The sequence below is a fragment of the Leishmania panamensis genome (genome assembly GCF_000755165.1).
Source record: "Leishmania panamensis strain MHOM/PA/94/PSC-1 chromosome 2 sequence".
NCBI lineage: Eukaryota > Euglenozoa > Kinetoplastea > Trypanosomatida > Trypanosomatidae > Leishmania > Leishmania panamensis.
In genome coordinates, this window is record NC_025865.1 from 250,767 (window position 1) to 263,713 (window position 12,947).

The 12,947-nt window shown below is 63.3% G+C and overlaps 3 protein-coding genes and 1 pseudogene across 3 annotated transcripts; all 4 read left to right on the plus strand.

The window, feature by feature from the left end:
- The first annotated feature begins 685 nt into the window (after positions 1 to 685).
- Positions 686 to 4,899, plus strand: LPMP_020520 (annotated as a pseudogene).
- A 602-nt stretch (positions 4,900 to 5,501) lies between these two features.
- LPMP_020530 (hypothetical protein) lies at positions 5,502 to 6,416 on the plus strand (the record flags this gene model as incomplete). The annotated part of the gene is made up of 1 exon (XM_010699895.1): positions 5,502 to 6,416. One exon carries the CDS (start codon positions 5,502 to 5,504, stop codon positions 6,414 to 6,416), a length of 915 nt encoding a protein of 304 aa, XP_010698197.1.
- A 906-nt stretch (positions 6,417 to 7,322) lies between these two features.
- LPMP_020540 (hypothetical protein) lies at positions 7,323 to 10,028 on the plus strand (the record flags this gene model as incomplete). The annotated part of the gene is made up of 1 exon (XM_010699896.1): positions 7,323 to 10,028. One exon carries the CDS (start codon positions 7,323 to 7,325, stop codon positions 10,026 to 10,028), a length of 2,706 nt encoding a protein of 901 aa, XP_010698198.1.
- A 907-nt stretch (positions 10,029 to 10,935) lies between these two features.
- LPMP_020550 (mitochondrial carrier protein, putative) lies at positions 10,936 to 11,877 on the plus strand (the record flags this gene model as incomplete). Its single annotated transcript, XM_010699897.1, has 1 exon — positions 10,936 to 11,877. The coding sequence occupies one exon, from the start codon at positions 10,936 to 10,938 to the stop codon at positions 11,875 to 11,877; it is 942 nt and encodes a 313-aa protein (XP_010698199.1).
- Between the last annotated feature and the right edge of the window lie 1,070 nt (positions 11,878 to 12,947).

Below are 12,947 nucleotides of genomic sequence, written 5' to 3' on the forward strand. Positions count from 1 at the left end.
TGTCAATGGTCTTCGCCGCATCTCCATCACACGCGGTAACTACCTTATTGCTAGCCCCGCCCTGACCGTGCGCCTCTTACCGGGTGGCCCAGACGCACAGCGGTGTTCTCTTCGTGTGAGAGCCACCACCACACACCACACGCCACCACCACACATCACCACCGCTGCTGCACTCACACACGGAGAGGGCACCGCTGTTGCGTCTGGCCACTTGGCTGCGCGGCTTTATGGCACACTTTTGTGGTCTCCGCTGCCCTGGGCGCGAGCGGGGTGGGGACACGCACCGCTTTGCGGTAGTGCGGCATCCTCCGCCTCCACCCTCTCCATCGCAGACAAGGTGCTGTCAACCCACGCGAGAACACCAGTGCCTTTCACAACTTCTGGTTCTCCTCATTCTCTGCCGGCGCACTCGCTCACTCACGCGCGCGCATCGACGTGTGACTTCGCGCTACGCGCCAGCATCCACCGACTCAAGGGTCAATTGCCCCAAACGCCACAGCCACGCCCAAGGGGTCTTCCACAGCAGAGGGAGGGGGGGGGGGCGTGCCACGCGAGGGCTCTTCGCATCTGCCTTTTCCTCTGTCTCTCTCTCTCTTTCCATATTGCGTACCCTTCGCTTCACATCCATGCAGCACCACCACACCACCTCGTGCGCTCTTGCAGGGCCACGCCATTTTGCACGACCATGTCGCATCAGTGCGGCAAGGTCGACAACAACTCTTCTTGTGTGTGCCCCAACATTGCGAGCAGCACGACTAGAAGCGGCACCAACGACCACCGCACCGTGACAGCACTGCGACTCGTACGGGATGTTCTGCTGATGGAGGACTGGTTTGTAGAGCGGCCCCCGCTCGCTCTCGCCTTTGCACATCCGCACGTGCGGCTGTGGTGCGAGATGTGGCGTACTGAGTTTGTCGGCGACCTTCACGCACCGGCCGCGGACGAGTCGGCTGTGGTGAGGCCGCTGCCTGACACGCACGGCCGCGGCAGCACTGGCCCCGCAGCCCCGCCAGCCTCGTTTGTGCACATTGGGCTGCGTGGCCTCCGCAATCCAGTCGCCCTCGTGGACTTCACCTCGGCAGGCGGTGCCGGCGTCCTCAGTGGTAGCGCTCCTCTGACATTATCCTCCTCGATACTTTCGAGCTCACCTAACGCTACGGTAGCGCTTCGCGCAGTGCGGTCACTGGTGGCACCGCTTGCAACCTATCACGGGCAGGCTGCCGCGACGGAGCCGGCGCCGCTCTACGACGCCGCTAGCGTGCGCGGCATTCCCGTCGTGGACCCCACGGCCCCGTTGTTCACCCTGGAGACCTACACAGAGCACGTGTTCCGCTTGCCTATTGGGATGCGGCTAGGGCGTGTGCGGCTACTCACCCTGTGGCTGCCGTGCGACTGCCCCTCTCACACTACTCAAGGGAGCCGGCGTGCACGGCTGGTGAGGGGTCTGTTCAGCTACGTGCCAGCATCAGTGACGCACAGCGCGCTGCGAAGAAAAGCGGCGGCCTGCCTCCACACAGCCGAGACGGAGAAGGCGAGACGCCAAGGACGACGACCGATGCCGGCACTCGCAGTCTCGGTGCCGCATGCTAGCCTTGGCTCCAGCGATGCCACCTCTCTCCCCATTGATGCTGGCATTGCCGCCACCATCAACGACGGCAGCGACACACCTGCGAAGCAAGACCGCGTTAACGTGGAGGAGGCAGAACATGACGACTGGGAGGCGGTAGCACTGGAAGAGGAGGCTTTGCTAGAGCAGGCACCGCCGTCAGTGTCTACAGCAGCAGCAGTGACAGCAGCCATACGCATGGGTGGCTATCCGAGCCCTCAAGCGGCCCCTCAAGCTCGCACCCACTTGCCTCCCCCCACTCACCCCCCATTGCTGCCCGCTTCTGCCACCAGGTCCATCACCACTGCCTCCAACACCAGCGCTGTTGCCTTTCCAGGGGAGTCGCGTGGCGGTGCTTCCAGTGTTATCGAAGGTGTGTGTGTTGCCCTCCCCCCTCCTTGTGGTTGGTGGTTGCGTCGTGGTGTACAGCCGTCTTCCTCGTCCGATGGCGCTCCCTTGCCTCTCTACGCTCACTGCATAGACGCGACGCGGCAGTGGCTGGATTGGCTCGAGGCGACCGTGCCATGCAGACATTTCTTTGCGGAGTGTCGCTCAGCGGGTGGTCGCCCAAGTATGTCCAGCCAACCATCGTGTCGCGGGCAGAGCTCGCGCAGCGTAGTGTACCGGTAAAGTTGGAAGATGCCATCTCCCCCACTCTGCCCTTGCGCGGTCTCCACATTGAGTCCTCTGTTGACGCGCTGAAGCGGCTGCTGGGCGTCAGGGGCGGCGAGCTTGGCGGCGCGGCGCTTTTCAATACCCTCGTCGCTCTTGATGCACCGTACCTGCGGAACGCCGAACCAGACTTGGACGTCGGAGGTGATGCACTGGCCGTGCGTGACGGCGGTGACGACACGGGGTGCCTCGCGTCTGCCCTGTGCCGGTTATGTGGACTGCGCTTCCTGTGCCTCAGCCACGGCCGTGGCGTGTTGGCGGAGGCGTCCTCGCCATCGCTGGCCCCTACAAGCGTTCTCAGTACTTGCGTTGAGGAGCTGCACTTCCATGACGTCACCGGCCTCACTGCACGCACGTTGGTCTCGATGGGGCGTTGCGGGGTGTCGCTGCGCATAGTGGATCTGACCAACACTAACATCACGGAGGATGAGCTGCGCGCTCTTGTGTACGGCACGTGGAAGACACCGAGCAAAGACAGCGAATCAGCAGCGCACTCGAGGTTGTCTCCGCTCGCTTGTCTGGAGGATGTACGACTGACTGCCTGCCACAGCCTCACTCGCGTCGATGCCCTCGCTGCACTCCCACGGTTGCGTCGCCTGGACCTGCGTGCCAGCGGCTTGCGCGAGCTCTCGGACCTTGCAGGGTGCCACATGCTGCAGGAGGTGGTGCTGACGCACTGTGGCCACGTGACGAATTTGCACCCTCTCTGGCGACTCCCCCGGCTGCGCTGTGTGGAGGCGGACGGCGTCCGTCAGCTACAGCAGGATCGAGCACTCATGCCGCCCTCTGCCCCCACTGCGGAAGGGGATGCGGAGGACAACGAGCGCTTTGTGGCCCCTCTGGCTCGACTGAACCTGTCCCAGGCCGCCACGATTCGCGGGGCCAGCGTCGGCTACCTCGCGCGGCATCTCTATGACTTGAGCGGGCAAGCCGCCTCGCTGGTGGTGCTCCTACTTGACCACACCGATGTCGGCGATGACGCGCTGCGTGCCTTGGCCGGGCTCCCAACGGCAGAGGAGGAGACCGGCCGCATCACAGGACGGTGCCTGCCGGTTGCCTCATCACTGAGGGAGCTCAGCCTTGTAGGCTGCGCTCGCATGCATCACCTCGGCCCTCTTGGCGTCCTGCCGCAGCTCACCCGACTGGCGGCCGACCATTCTGGTGTCGAGCACGTGGACGGGCTCCAGCACAGCCGCACGCTCGACTTTCTCTCTCTGAGCCACTGCACGCGGCTGTGGGACATCCGTCCCCTCGCCTACGTAACGACACTGCGATGCGTGGATATGAGCCACACACCGCTGAATGACGCGGCACTGCTACGCTTTGTATACCCGACTGCCGTGGAGGAGCTGTTGGCCGAGCGGCATCCGCGCGTTGGCGAGGCCGAGACGTCGCTGCAAGCCTGCACCGCCTTTCCCGCCCCCCTCGCCCTCTCGCAGGTCGAGGAACTGAGCCTCTGCGGATGCATGTCGCTGCTGCACATCGGCTGCGTCGCGCACCTTCCGCGGCTGCGTAGGCTCAACGTGAGCCGAACAGCGGTGTTTGACCGGGGGTTCGTGGGCTTTTTTGTCCATGCGACGGTCCTCCTGCGCACTCAGTCGTGGCTGAGTGCCCACTCAGCCGAGGTTGTTGTCAATGACCGCGTGTCCTGGGCTTCAGTACCGCTGCCAGACGAGGCAGCGCTTCTCCGTACTTGGCGAATGGATATCGAAAGAGGAGCGGCGGCGCCGCGAGACGCGAGCGCCACCTCCGGTATGATTTCCGCTGGCCGCGCTGCCCTCCCCGCTGTGGGGCCACTGCGCACTCTCGAGTTCGATTTCTTCGTCGGCGCTGTGGATACCCTTACGCATGTGTCTCTCTCCTACTGTGTGGAGGTGCGCTGCATTACCCCCTTCGCTTTTTTTCCCCACCTCTCGTCACTCGATGTCGCTGGGACGGGCGTCGACAGCGCCTCACTCCTGGCCTTTGTAAACGCGCTGTTGGAGGCCTGCAGTGACGGGGCTGCCGACGGTCCGCTGGTGCAGCTTGAGATGGATGCCAACGGCGTGCGCCCGAGGGCGATTGCGTCACAGCGGAGAAGAACAGTGCCTGGTGCATCGTTCGCTATGGGCGGCGGCACTGCGGATAATGCGACTGTGGAGCCGACTCGTCGGCGCCGCCGACCATTCACGCTCACGATGCTCACGCTGGCGTGGTGCCCCTACCTCACTGACGTGCGGTGCTGCGCGGTTGTGCCGTCCCTGCGCCGCCTGGATGTGTGCGGAGCCCCAATTGACAATGCCAGTGTTGCGGCCTTCTCTTCTTGTGGGGCGTCTGCGCAGCTGGCGGTGGCGGCGTCGGAGGAGGGGGAGGGGGGGGCGGCCCAGTGGTGGCAGCACCATCGCTGCTCGCTCTCGTTGCTGGACATTAGTCATTGCCGCCGTGTCACCGACGTTGCACCCCTCTTCGCGGCACCGGCCAACTCGTTCTCTGGCGTTGGCAGCCGTGGGAAGGGAGAGTCCTTGGCTCACTGCTCTCCGCACTCTTTGACGGAGCTAAGACTTCGCCACTCCGGTGTGATGTCCACGAGGGAGGAACTGCGCGCACTCGACCCCTTGGGCCACTGCCTGTTCGTGCAGTAGTGTTGGCGCGTGTGTGTTACGTCTGCCTGTGGAAGGACGAGCGCGTCTGTGCCTCTCTCTCTCTCTTCTCAGAGCCTACGCACGGCCTATCTTCGCCGTCCCTTGCTGAATCCTCAATCCGCCTCTATTGATGGCGTCCTCTCCTGTTACCAGCACAGATGCACATGAGTCTTTTCCCCTCTCGCTGGCTGGCTGGATAGCCAGGCATGGGCAACTGTGGTGACGATGGGTGCTGCAGGACCCTCACATAACCGCGCTTCTCTTTCCGTGTCTCCGCGCTGGACTCCGAGTCAATGCAACATCGTCTCAAGCAAGAAGCGAATGGAATGCTGCCCCGGCTGTGAGAGCTTCAGCGATACCGTCCCTCCCCTCCCCCCTCCACCATCGTCCATCGCCCACCTTCCCTCTCTCTCTCTCCCTTCTATTTCCCTGCCGATCGTCGTGCGGGCCAGGGCAATCCGCGCGTCACGAGGGACGACGCACTCCATCTTCACACACCCCTCCTCACCATAGCACGTCCACAGACACGCTGCGCAGAACAGCGTGGTCACCACAGCTCATGGGGGGGGATACGGGCGGACACCGCTACCGCAAGCCCACCGATGGAGACGCCGTCCCTGTCTGGAAAGGACAGCAACGCTGAGCCCAGCGCCACAACCACGGACAGCCCGCTCCCACCTGCGAGCACGGCTGCATCCGTCGAGGATCTGAAGCGCTTGACGGCACTGGGCACGCTGCTGGTCAACATGGGTGCTGCCTCCGAGGAGAAGGTCTTCGGCATGAAGGACTCGGCCCCGATGCTCGCGTACCGTGCGAATCGCATGCGCGAGCTCCTCGTCATCAACCGCCCGCAGGATGACGCGGCTGCGCATCCCTTTATATGGCACAAGCCGTGGACGTGGTGGAGTAGCGGCGCGCAGGTGTCACCGATTGCTGTGAGGAGAGAGTCGACGCAGGAAGAGGGTGCAAGTGCGCCAGGGACCACGTCGCGGCCCCAGAGAACTGGTAGCACCCAGACGGAGGCGGACGTAGTAGCACCACCGCCGCCGGACACCGTGGCGCCCAAGGCGGCGCCGCCGAAGCGGAAGAAGGGGCTGCCTGCGGTGGACATACGCGCGTTGACGGACGAGGAGGCGGAGGCCCTTACCCCCGCTGTGCGCGACGAGCGGGCGAAGCTGCTGCGCTCGGAGATGCGTATCCACGAGCTGCTGCAGGGGTTGGAGAGTACACGATATCGGTACCTGGCGCCCTCGCATGACTTCAAGTGTGAGGCGGAGGTGATGGCTGTGATACGGTGCTACGCGGAGCGCAACCAAGCTAGGGCTGCCTCTCTTGCCGCGGAGGGTGGCGGGGCCCCGCCGGGAACAGCTGCCGCATCGCACAACGGCGTAAGCGGTGGAGGGGAGAAGGCAGTGGTACGTGCGGACTTGTTGGCCTGTGGGCCGCACGTTAAGCACCTTAAGGTTTGTGCGGAGTCGATGGTGATGAAGTACAGCCAAGAAGGCGAGGTAGCTTAGGGAAAGAAGGGAAAGGGACAACCGCTCCTGCCGAGCTGAAATACACGTACACCGGCCATCGTTCTGGCACCCACGCAAATTCACACCGGTGCCGTAGGGGGAGGGGGCACAGAGGGCGTTGTGGGGTCCACGCTCGTGCGCTTGCGCAGGTTAGGAGTGCACACAGGCGCGGTCGAGTGCCGATGCTGAGGTATACCGACGGCTTATCTCCCGCTGTTGTGCGTGCCAGTTGCTCTCAGCGTGTGTGCGTGAGTGCAGTGGGTGATCGAGGACGAGGAGGGGATAAGCTGGCGCGCACTTCTCTGCATCGCCCCGGCAGTGTGCTTTCACTTCGTTCCTGCTCCTCTCTCTGTTGTTCACTCTGAGCGAGTCCCCTCCCCGAATCGAGTGCGGTGCGCCTGCCTGTCCATCTCTGCAGGGGTTTTTGGCTGCGCGCGTTGTGTGTTGACGCGAAAAGACGTCCTGGTGAAACGGTGCCGACCAAAATGGGAAATGGCAGGGCGGGGAGCGGTGGCACCGACTCGTTTTTCATCCCCTCCACAGCCACCGACGCGCTCTCTCTCTCGCGCGCGCGCATCAACTGCTTTTCCCGAACGACTTTGCTCAGCTTTGTTCCCCTTCTCTTCACTGTCCTCCTCTCCTCTCTACGAGAGTACACCATCAGCTGGTGGAGCTATACAACTCACCCGCTCAGTCACCCACCCACTCGACTATTCACCGGTGACTCACATCCGGCGTCAAGGCTGCTGCACCACGCAGACACAACAGCCCAGGCGCAAGTTGCCGTTGTGTTTTCTCTTTTCCGGAGGTATCCACTCGAGGCAGTCTCCTTCCCCCTCCCCCCACCCCCACCCGTCAGCTCTTCATCTTTCGTTGCCCATTCCTGCACCGTTTCCTGCGCTAAGAATGGCCGGCTCTCGTGCGAGCAACAACACAAAGCTGATGAAGCGCCATCAGCAGCAGCAGTCCAACGCACGCGCCAGGTCGTCGGCGAACAGGTTTACGCTTAGGCAGAGCCAGTTTGAGCGCCAGCGCGAGGAGGAGCAAGTGCGAACGCAGCAGCAGCTGGACGCAGGGTGGAGCACAAGTCGTACTGTTGGAGATGGCCTCCTGTCGCGAGGCAACCGCGGCCGGAGCGCCGGTGGCTACGCTGCACCTGAGGAGGAGGTGAGCGACATTCCCAACCCCTTCGCGCGTGGTCAAAGTCCCCCTGCAAGTGGGAGTTTCCCTACCACCACCCGCAGTGCAGTCATGGGGCTCGAAAAGATGCAGGTGCGCTCCACGCGCACCACCCGTCGCATCGACCGCTTCAACTTGACCACTAGCGTCGACTCAGAAGCGGCGCCATCTCCATCCTCGCTGATGGGCGTGCGGCGGGCGCGGAAGGACGAGGGGAGTGGTGTGGCAAGCTTCGCTGCTGATGATGACAACTCTGCGGCCCCGCCAGCCAAGGTGACGCGAGCGGAGCGCTTTCGGGAGATGATCTCGAACAGCAAAGGCCAGCGTGCGCAACTACAGCGCGAGCGTGCGGAGCGGGACACGGCCACTGCTCAGCTCGACGCTGCGCTCAGCGGCGTTCTCCACCTCCTGCCGAGGCGCAACAAACGCGAGGAGGAGCGCGAGGCGTTCGCTCAGTCCGGCACGCCAGAGGTTCGTGCCCTGCTCGACTCGTACCGGCGCGACCACCAGGCGAAGTGTCTCACACTCAAGTCCTCCGGTGCCTTCGAGGTCCGGACGCTGGCGGAGGTTGCCCGAAGCACCGCGTCTCGATCGGCCGCTGATCCGACGGCCCGAGAGAGCGTCACGGCGCGAGATGCGTCGGAATCGTTTCTCGATGCGTCGGATCGCGCATTGCTGGCGCGTATCCGCACCGGTGCCGTGCGCTCGTCGGAGGAGGACAAGGACGAAGCGGTGGCGGCGGCTGCTGGTGCCGCTGAGGCGCGCGCTGGCGGCGGTGGTCGTCTGGCGAGCTGCGATGACTTCGACTTGATGATGCACTCCTTTCAGATGGACCCGCGCCGTGCACACGCTGTCGATCGCACGCTGACGGAGGAGGAGGAGGCCGCCAAGTTAACTCAACAAGCGCTGCTGATGGAGGATCGGCAGCAGGTACCTTCACTGCACCTACAGGAGCTTGATCAGACGCAGCTGACACGAGGGGAGTGGGTGGCACAGGGCGGCGCTGTTGCCTTTCACATGGACGACAACGCAGAGGACGACAACGTGGATCTCCCGTCCTCTTTCGAGGGCGACAGCGACGTCAGCAGCGACGGCGGCAAGGCGGCGGCGGCGGTGGAGGAGTCTGAGTTGGATGGGGAAGAGGAGGACGCTGCCGTGGAGCGCGTTGGCGGCTCTGCCACGCTCGATCGGCTTTTCGAGCAGCTGGGGCGGGTGTCGGCCGCTGCCGCCGGGGACGTGACGTCGCGGCCGCAGCGGCTGCACGCGCTGTTGGGGCGGCTACATCACTACGCGGCGCGTCACGTTGTGGAGGTGACAAAGGCGTTTCGGCTCGTCCTCGTCGAGGCGGAGCGCAGTTTTCTGCGAGGCCCCCGTCGAGGCGGCATGCGCCAGTCCCTCCTCGTGTACCTCTACGCCATCTCAAAGATTTTTCCGGCGTCCGACTACCGCCACGCGGTGATGACGCCATTTCTCCTGTTTTTATGCTCAGCCCTCATGCAGATGCGGCTGGACTCGCTCGACGCAGTGCACAGCTACCTGGTCCTCGCCACCCTGCTCCTGCACTGCCTCAAGGCGGGGTGTGGGAGGTTCTGCGCGGAGGTAGTGGTGGCAGCACTCAACGTGCTAGCGCTCCAGCTACCACGTGTGGCACTCGAGCCAGCGCGCTACCAGGGCACAGTGCTGCCGATGCCCCTGCTGGAGCGCACTGAGCAGGCCCTGCTGGTCTCCTCTGCGTCCTTGGCCACGCCGCCAGAGAGCGATGATGCCACCGCGCAACGGCCACCGTACCAGGTGGGGCTGTTTGACACTGCCCACTCCCCGGAGCGCCTCCTGCTGTGCGCGTACCGGCTGCTGGAGGAGGTGTGCGACCTGCACCGCAGCACCCCCGCCCTCCCTGCCATGTGCGTTAGGCCCTTTTTGGCACTGGATGCGCTGCTGCTGCGGCCGCCGCCGTTGTCGTCAGCGGCGTCGGTGTGGACGCCGTCTACGGCGGTACGCCTCGCCCACGAGGCCCTCGCAGTGAAGATGAGGGATGTGGCGAGGCACGTCGAGGCGCATCGCACGCCGCTTGCCATGCGCACGTTCCGGCCGCGGCCCCTGCGCCAGTTCGACCCGCTTCTGGCGGAGCGCGAGGGGAATGCAGTGAAGAACGAAGTCCGCCTGATAAAGCGCGACATCCGCGAGGACAAGAAGCGGCTGATACGCCATCTGACGGCCGAGGCAACCGTGCAGCGGCGGGCGCAGGAGAAGCGGCACGCCGTGGACGAAGCGTTGCGCGAGAAGCGGTACCACAACGTAATGAGCCAGCTGCAGCAGCAGCAGCACTCAATGAACATGGTGGAGTCCCTGAAGGTACGCGCCAAGTCCAAGTCACGCAAGGGCTTAAGCGCTGTGCCCACCACTTCTTCATCCGCTGACGCGGGCGAGGAATGAAAGCGTCTGCTGAGGCTGAACGTAGACGCACTCGTAGGCAAATGAACTAACTGCACACACCGGTGTCTGTCTCTCTCTCTCTCTCTCTCTCTCTCTGTGTGCTCGACTAACGCCTGTTTCCGTTAAAGAGGCGAAAAGACAAAAGTCTACGAAGGGGGAGAAGCGACCACTGACGCGATGGCGCGTCGGCCTCCGCTCACTGAGGGGGCAGAGTAGAGGAAAGGCAGAGGGACAAGGCCGTCAAGGGGCAGTGGTGTGATGGGCCACGCTTCTTGAGGGCCCTTGTCTAGTCTCATTCTCTGCTAAAGCGCTCAGACCCATCGCGGCCTCGCAAGCGAGCTCTGCCACCGCGACGGTGCGGTAGACTCACGGATGTCTACCCAGACTAAAGTCTATGGCGGCCTGAAGTGCGCGTGCGCCAGCAGCGGCGGCTCTTCGCCCGGGTTTGTTGCGCCTCACACAACGAGAGGAGGAGGGGAGAGAGTGGCACGCGAGGACATGCAACGACGCACAGGTGTGCCGTGTATTCTGCAGGTGTCTTGATCGGGCGTCCAAAGTGACCTCCCCCTCTCACCCCTTGGCTGCTACGCACGACTCTCTGTCTGTCCACACACGCAATCCTGCCGCCCCCCCCCCCCCGTGTTACGAGAGCAACTTTTCCCCCTTTCACTTCAATTTTGCTCTCTCCACTGTTCTGCTGCCCCCCTCCCTCCCACGCTCATTTCTTCACGCGCCTACGCAGGGCCCAAATCCGCCCGATCCTTCTACCTGAGCAACCTAGTATCGCCACCGCTGCAGCCGCACGCGCGCACCAATACTTGCCCTGCGGCCCTTTCTCGCTGTTGTCTTCACGACGCTGCCCATTGCTTCGTGTTGTTGCTCTCCCAGCGACCTAACTGTCTCCGCGATGTCCGCCAAGACAGCGACCCCCCTGTCGGAGCGCAGTTTCGCTGACCGGTTTGCGCGCAGTCATGCCGGTGCCGCCACGGCGGCAGGGGTTCTCGAGATTGCCTTTTTCCACCCGTTCGACACGACGGCGAAGCGGCTGATGGCGAACAAAGGGTCCATCATGCGCGGCTCTGTGCCGGACACGCTCGCCAACCTCAACGAAATCGTCTTTAAGAAGCACGCCAGCGCTGGATTCGCGCGAAAGGTGGCGTACCTCTACCCAGGCTCCCTGTACGCCGTCGTGTACAAGGTGTTTCAGCGCGTGTACAAGTTCGCTGGGCAGCCGCTCGTGCGCGACTTCCTCAGCTCCAATTACCACGACGGGTTCAAGCGGTACTTTGGAAAGGCGCACCGGGTTATGGAAGACGCGACAGCCGGCTGCCTCATTGGCCTTGGGGAGGTCATCCTGCTGCCGCTGGATCGGCTGAAGGTGTTGAGCCAGACAAACGAGGCCGCCATGCAGAACGGGCTGCTGCCGCTGTTGCGCCAGGAGGGCGTCCGTGGGATGTACTCGGGCACCGTCGTGACGATGTGCCGCAACGCCCCCGGCTCCTTCTGCCTGTTTGGTGGCGCGGCCTTCATGAAGGGCTACATTTTCGGCCTCAGCGACTACCACCATGCGACTGTCTTTCAAAACATGTGCGCCTCCACCGTCGGCGCGTGCCTCTCCATCGCTGTCTCTAACCCGATGGACGTTGTTAAAACTCGCGTGCAACGACAGACAGTGGCGGAGCGCTGCAACGCCGTTGCAACGGCGGCGGCGATGCTGAAGGAGGAGGGCGTCTCGTCCTTCTTCAAGGGCCTCACGCCGAAGGTCATCGCCTCCGCGCCGAAGTTAATCTTCGCCTACACCATGACCGAGTGCTTCTTCAAGCTGATGAACGTCTCCGCGAAACACTGAAGACGTCCCCTTGCACGCAAGCCGATGCGTGCAAGGGGCTGAGCGCTTCTCGCCTCGCGTCTCGCCATTCCTTCACTCCGAGGAGCGCAGCTCCGTGTGCTGCGGTGCTGCTGATGGAGTGGCGTGTGCCCCTTTTGCCGCAAGAAGAGGAAAGGGCTAAGGCGGTTAGAGAGGACGCAGCTCAGGCATCTTTGTGGGTTCATCCATGATGGGCCACGCATGCAGCGCGCCGATCGAAGCGTGCCGATGTCAGCCACGAGGAGACGCGGCGGGGGGACGTTTAGGTCTCATCATCTCCTCACTCCTCGCACCTCTCCCCTTCTTGAGCCGATTCCCTCGGGCTTGCCACTTCTGACGGACGGGTGACGTTGCTGTGGCGGCTTGTTCGCCAGCTAATAGAGCGTTGGCGAGAGACATGGAGGAAAGGCGGCTGTCGCACTCAGCTGCCTTCACTTTCTCCTCCCTCACCCACCCACTGCCGCTGTCTCGCGTTGATGCGACGGTGGCGGTTGGTGGGTGAGGTGGTTGGACGTTGCACGTGGCGCAGCGCAGCAGAGAAGTGTCCTCACAGCGGGTGGAGGAACACGATAAGCCGCCATGTGGGCGGGTGCCTCTCTGTCTCGCCACCTCTGCACTGTTCTGATTGGACTCGAGCATCTTTGGCTTTAACCTTTCGTTACTTTTGTGTGCTTACAGAGACATCGGACGATGAGGGCGATCACGGGTGGTGGTGGTGGTGGTGGTGGGGCTCAGGAGGGCGTGTTGACGCGGCGGTCATGGCAGTATGGCTGTTGATAGGGCAGAGTGATATGCACCGGCGCGATCTACTTCTCTGTCCTTGCCCCCTCCCCCCCCCCTTATCATCACGCCGTGGCACGCACTCACTCCGTTGCAGCCGTTGTGTATCGTATCCACGCACGTGAGTTTCGATGCATCAGCAGCGTAAAAAGTGTCGACTCATTTCTTTAGTTCTCTGGCGCATACGGACGCCTACTGTAGCCGGGGTGTGCCTCATGGACAGTATGAATGCGGACAACTGGCCCTCTCGCACTTCTCTTCTTTTCCCCTCC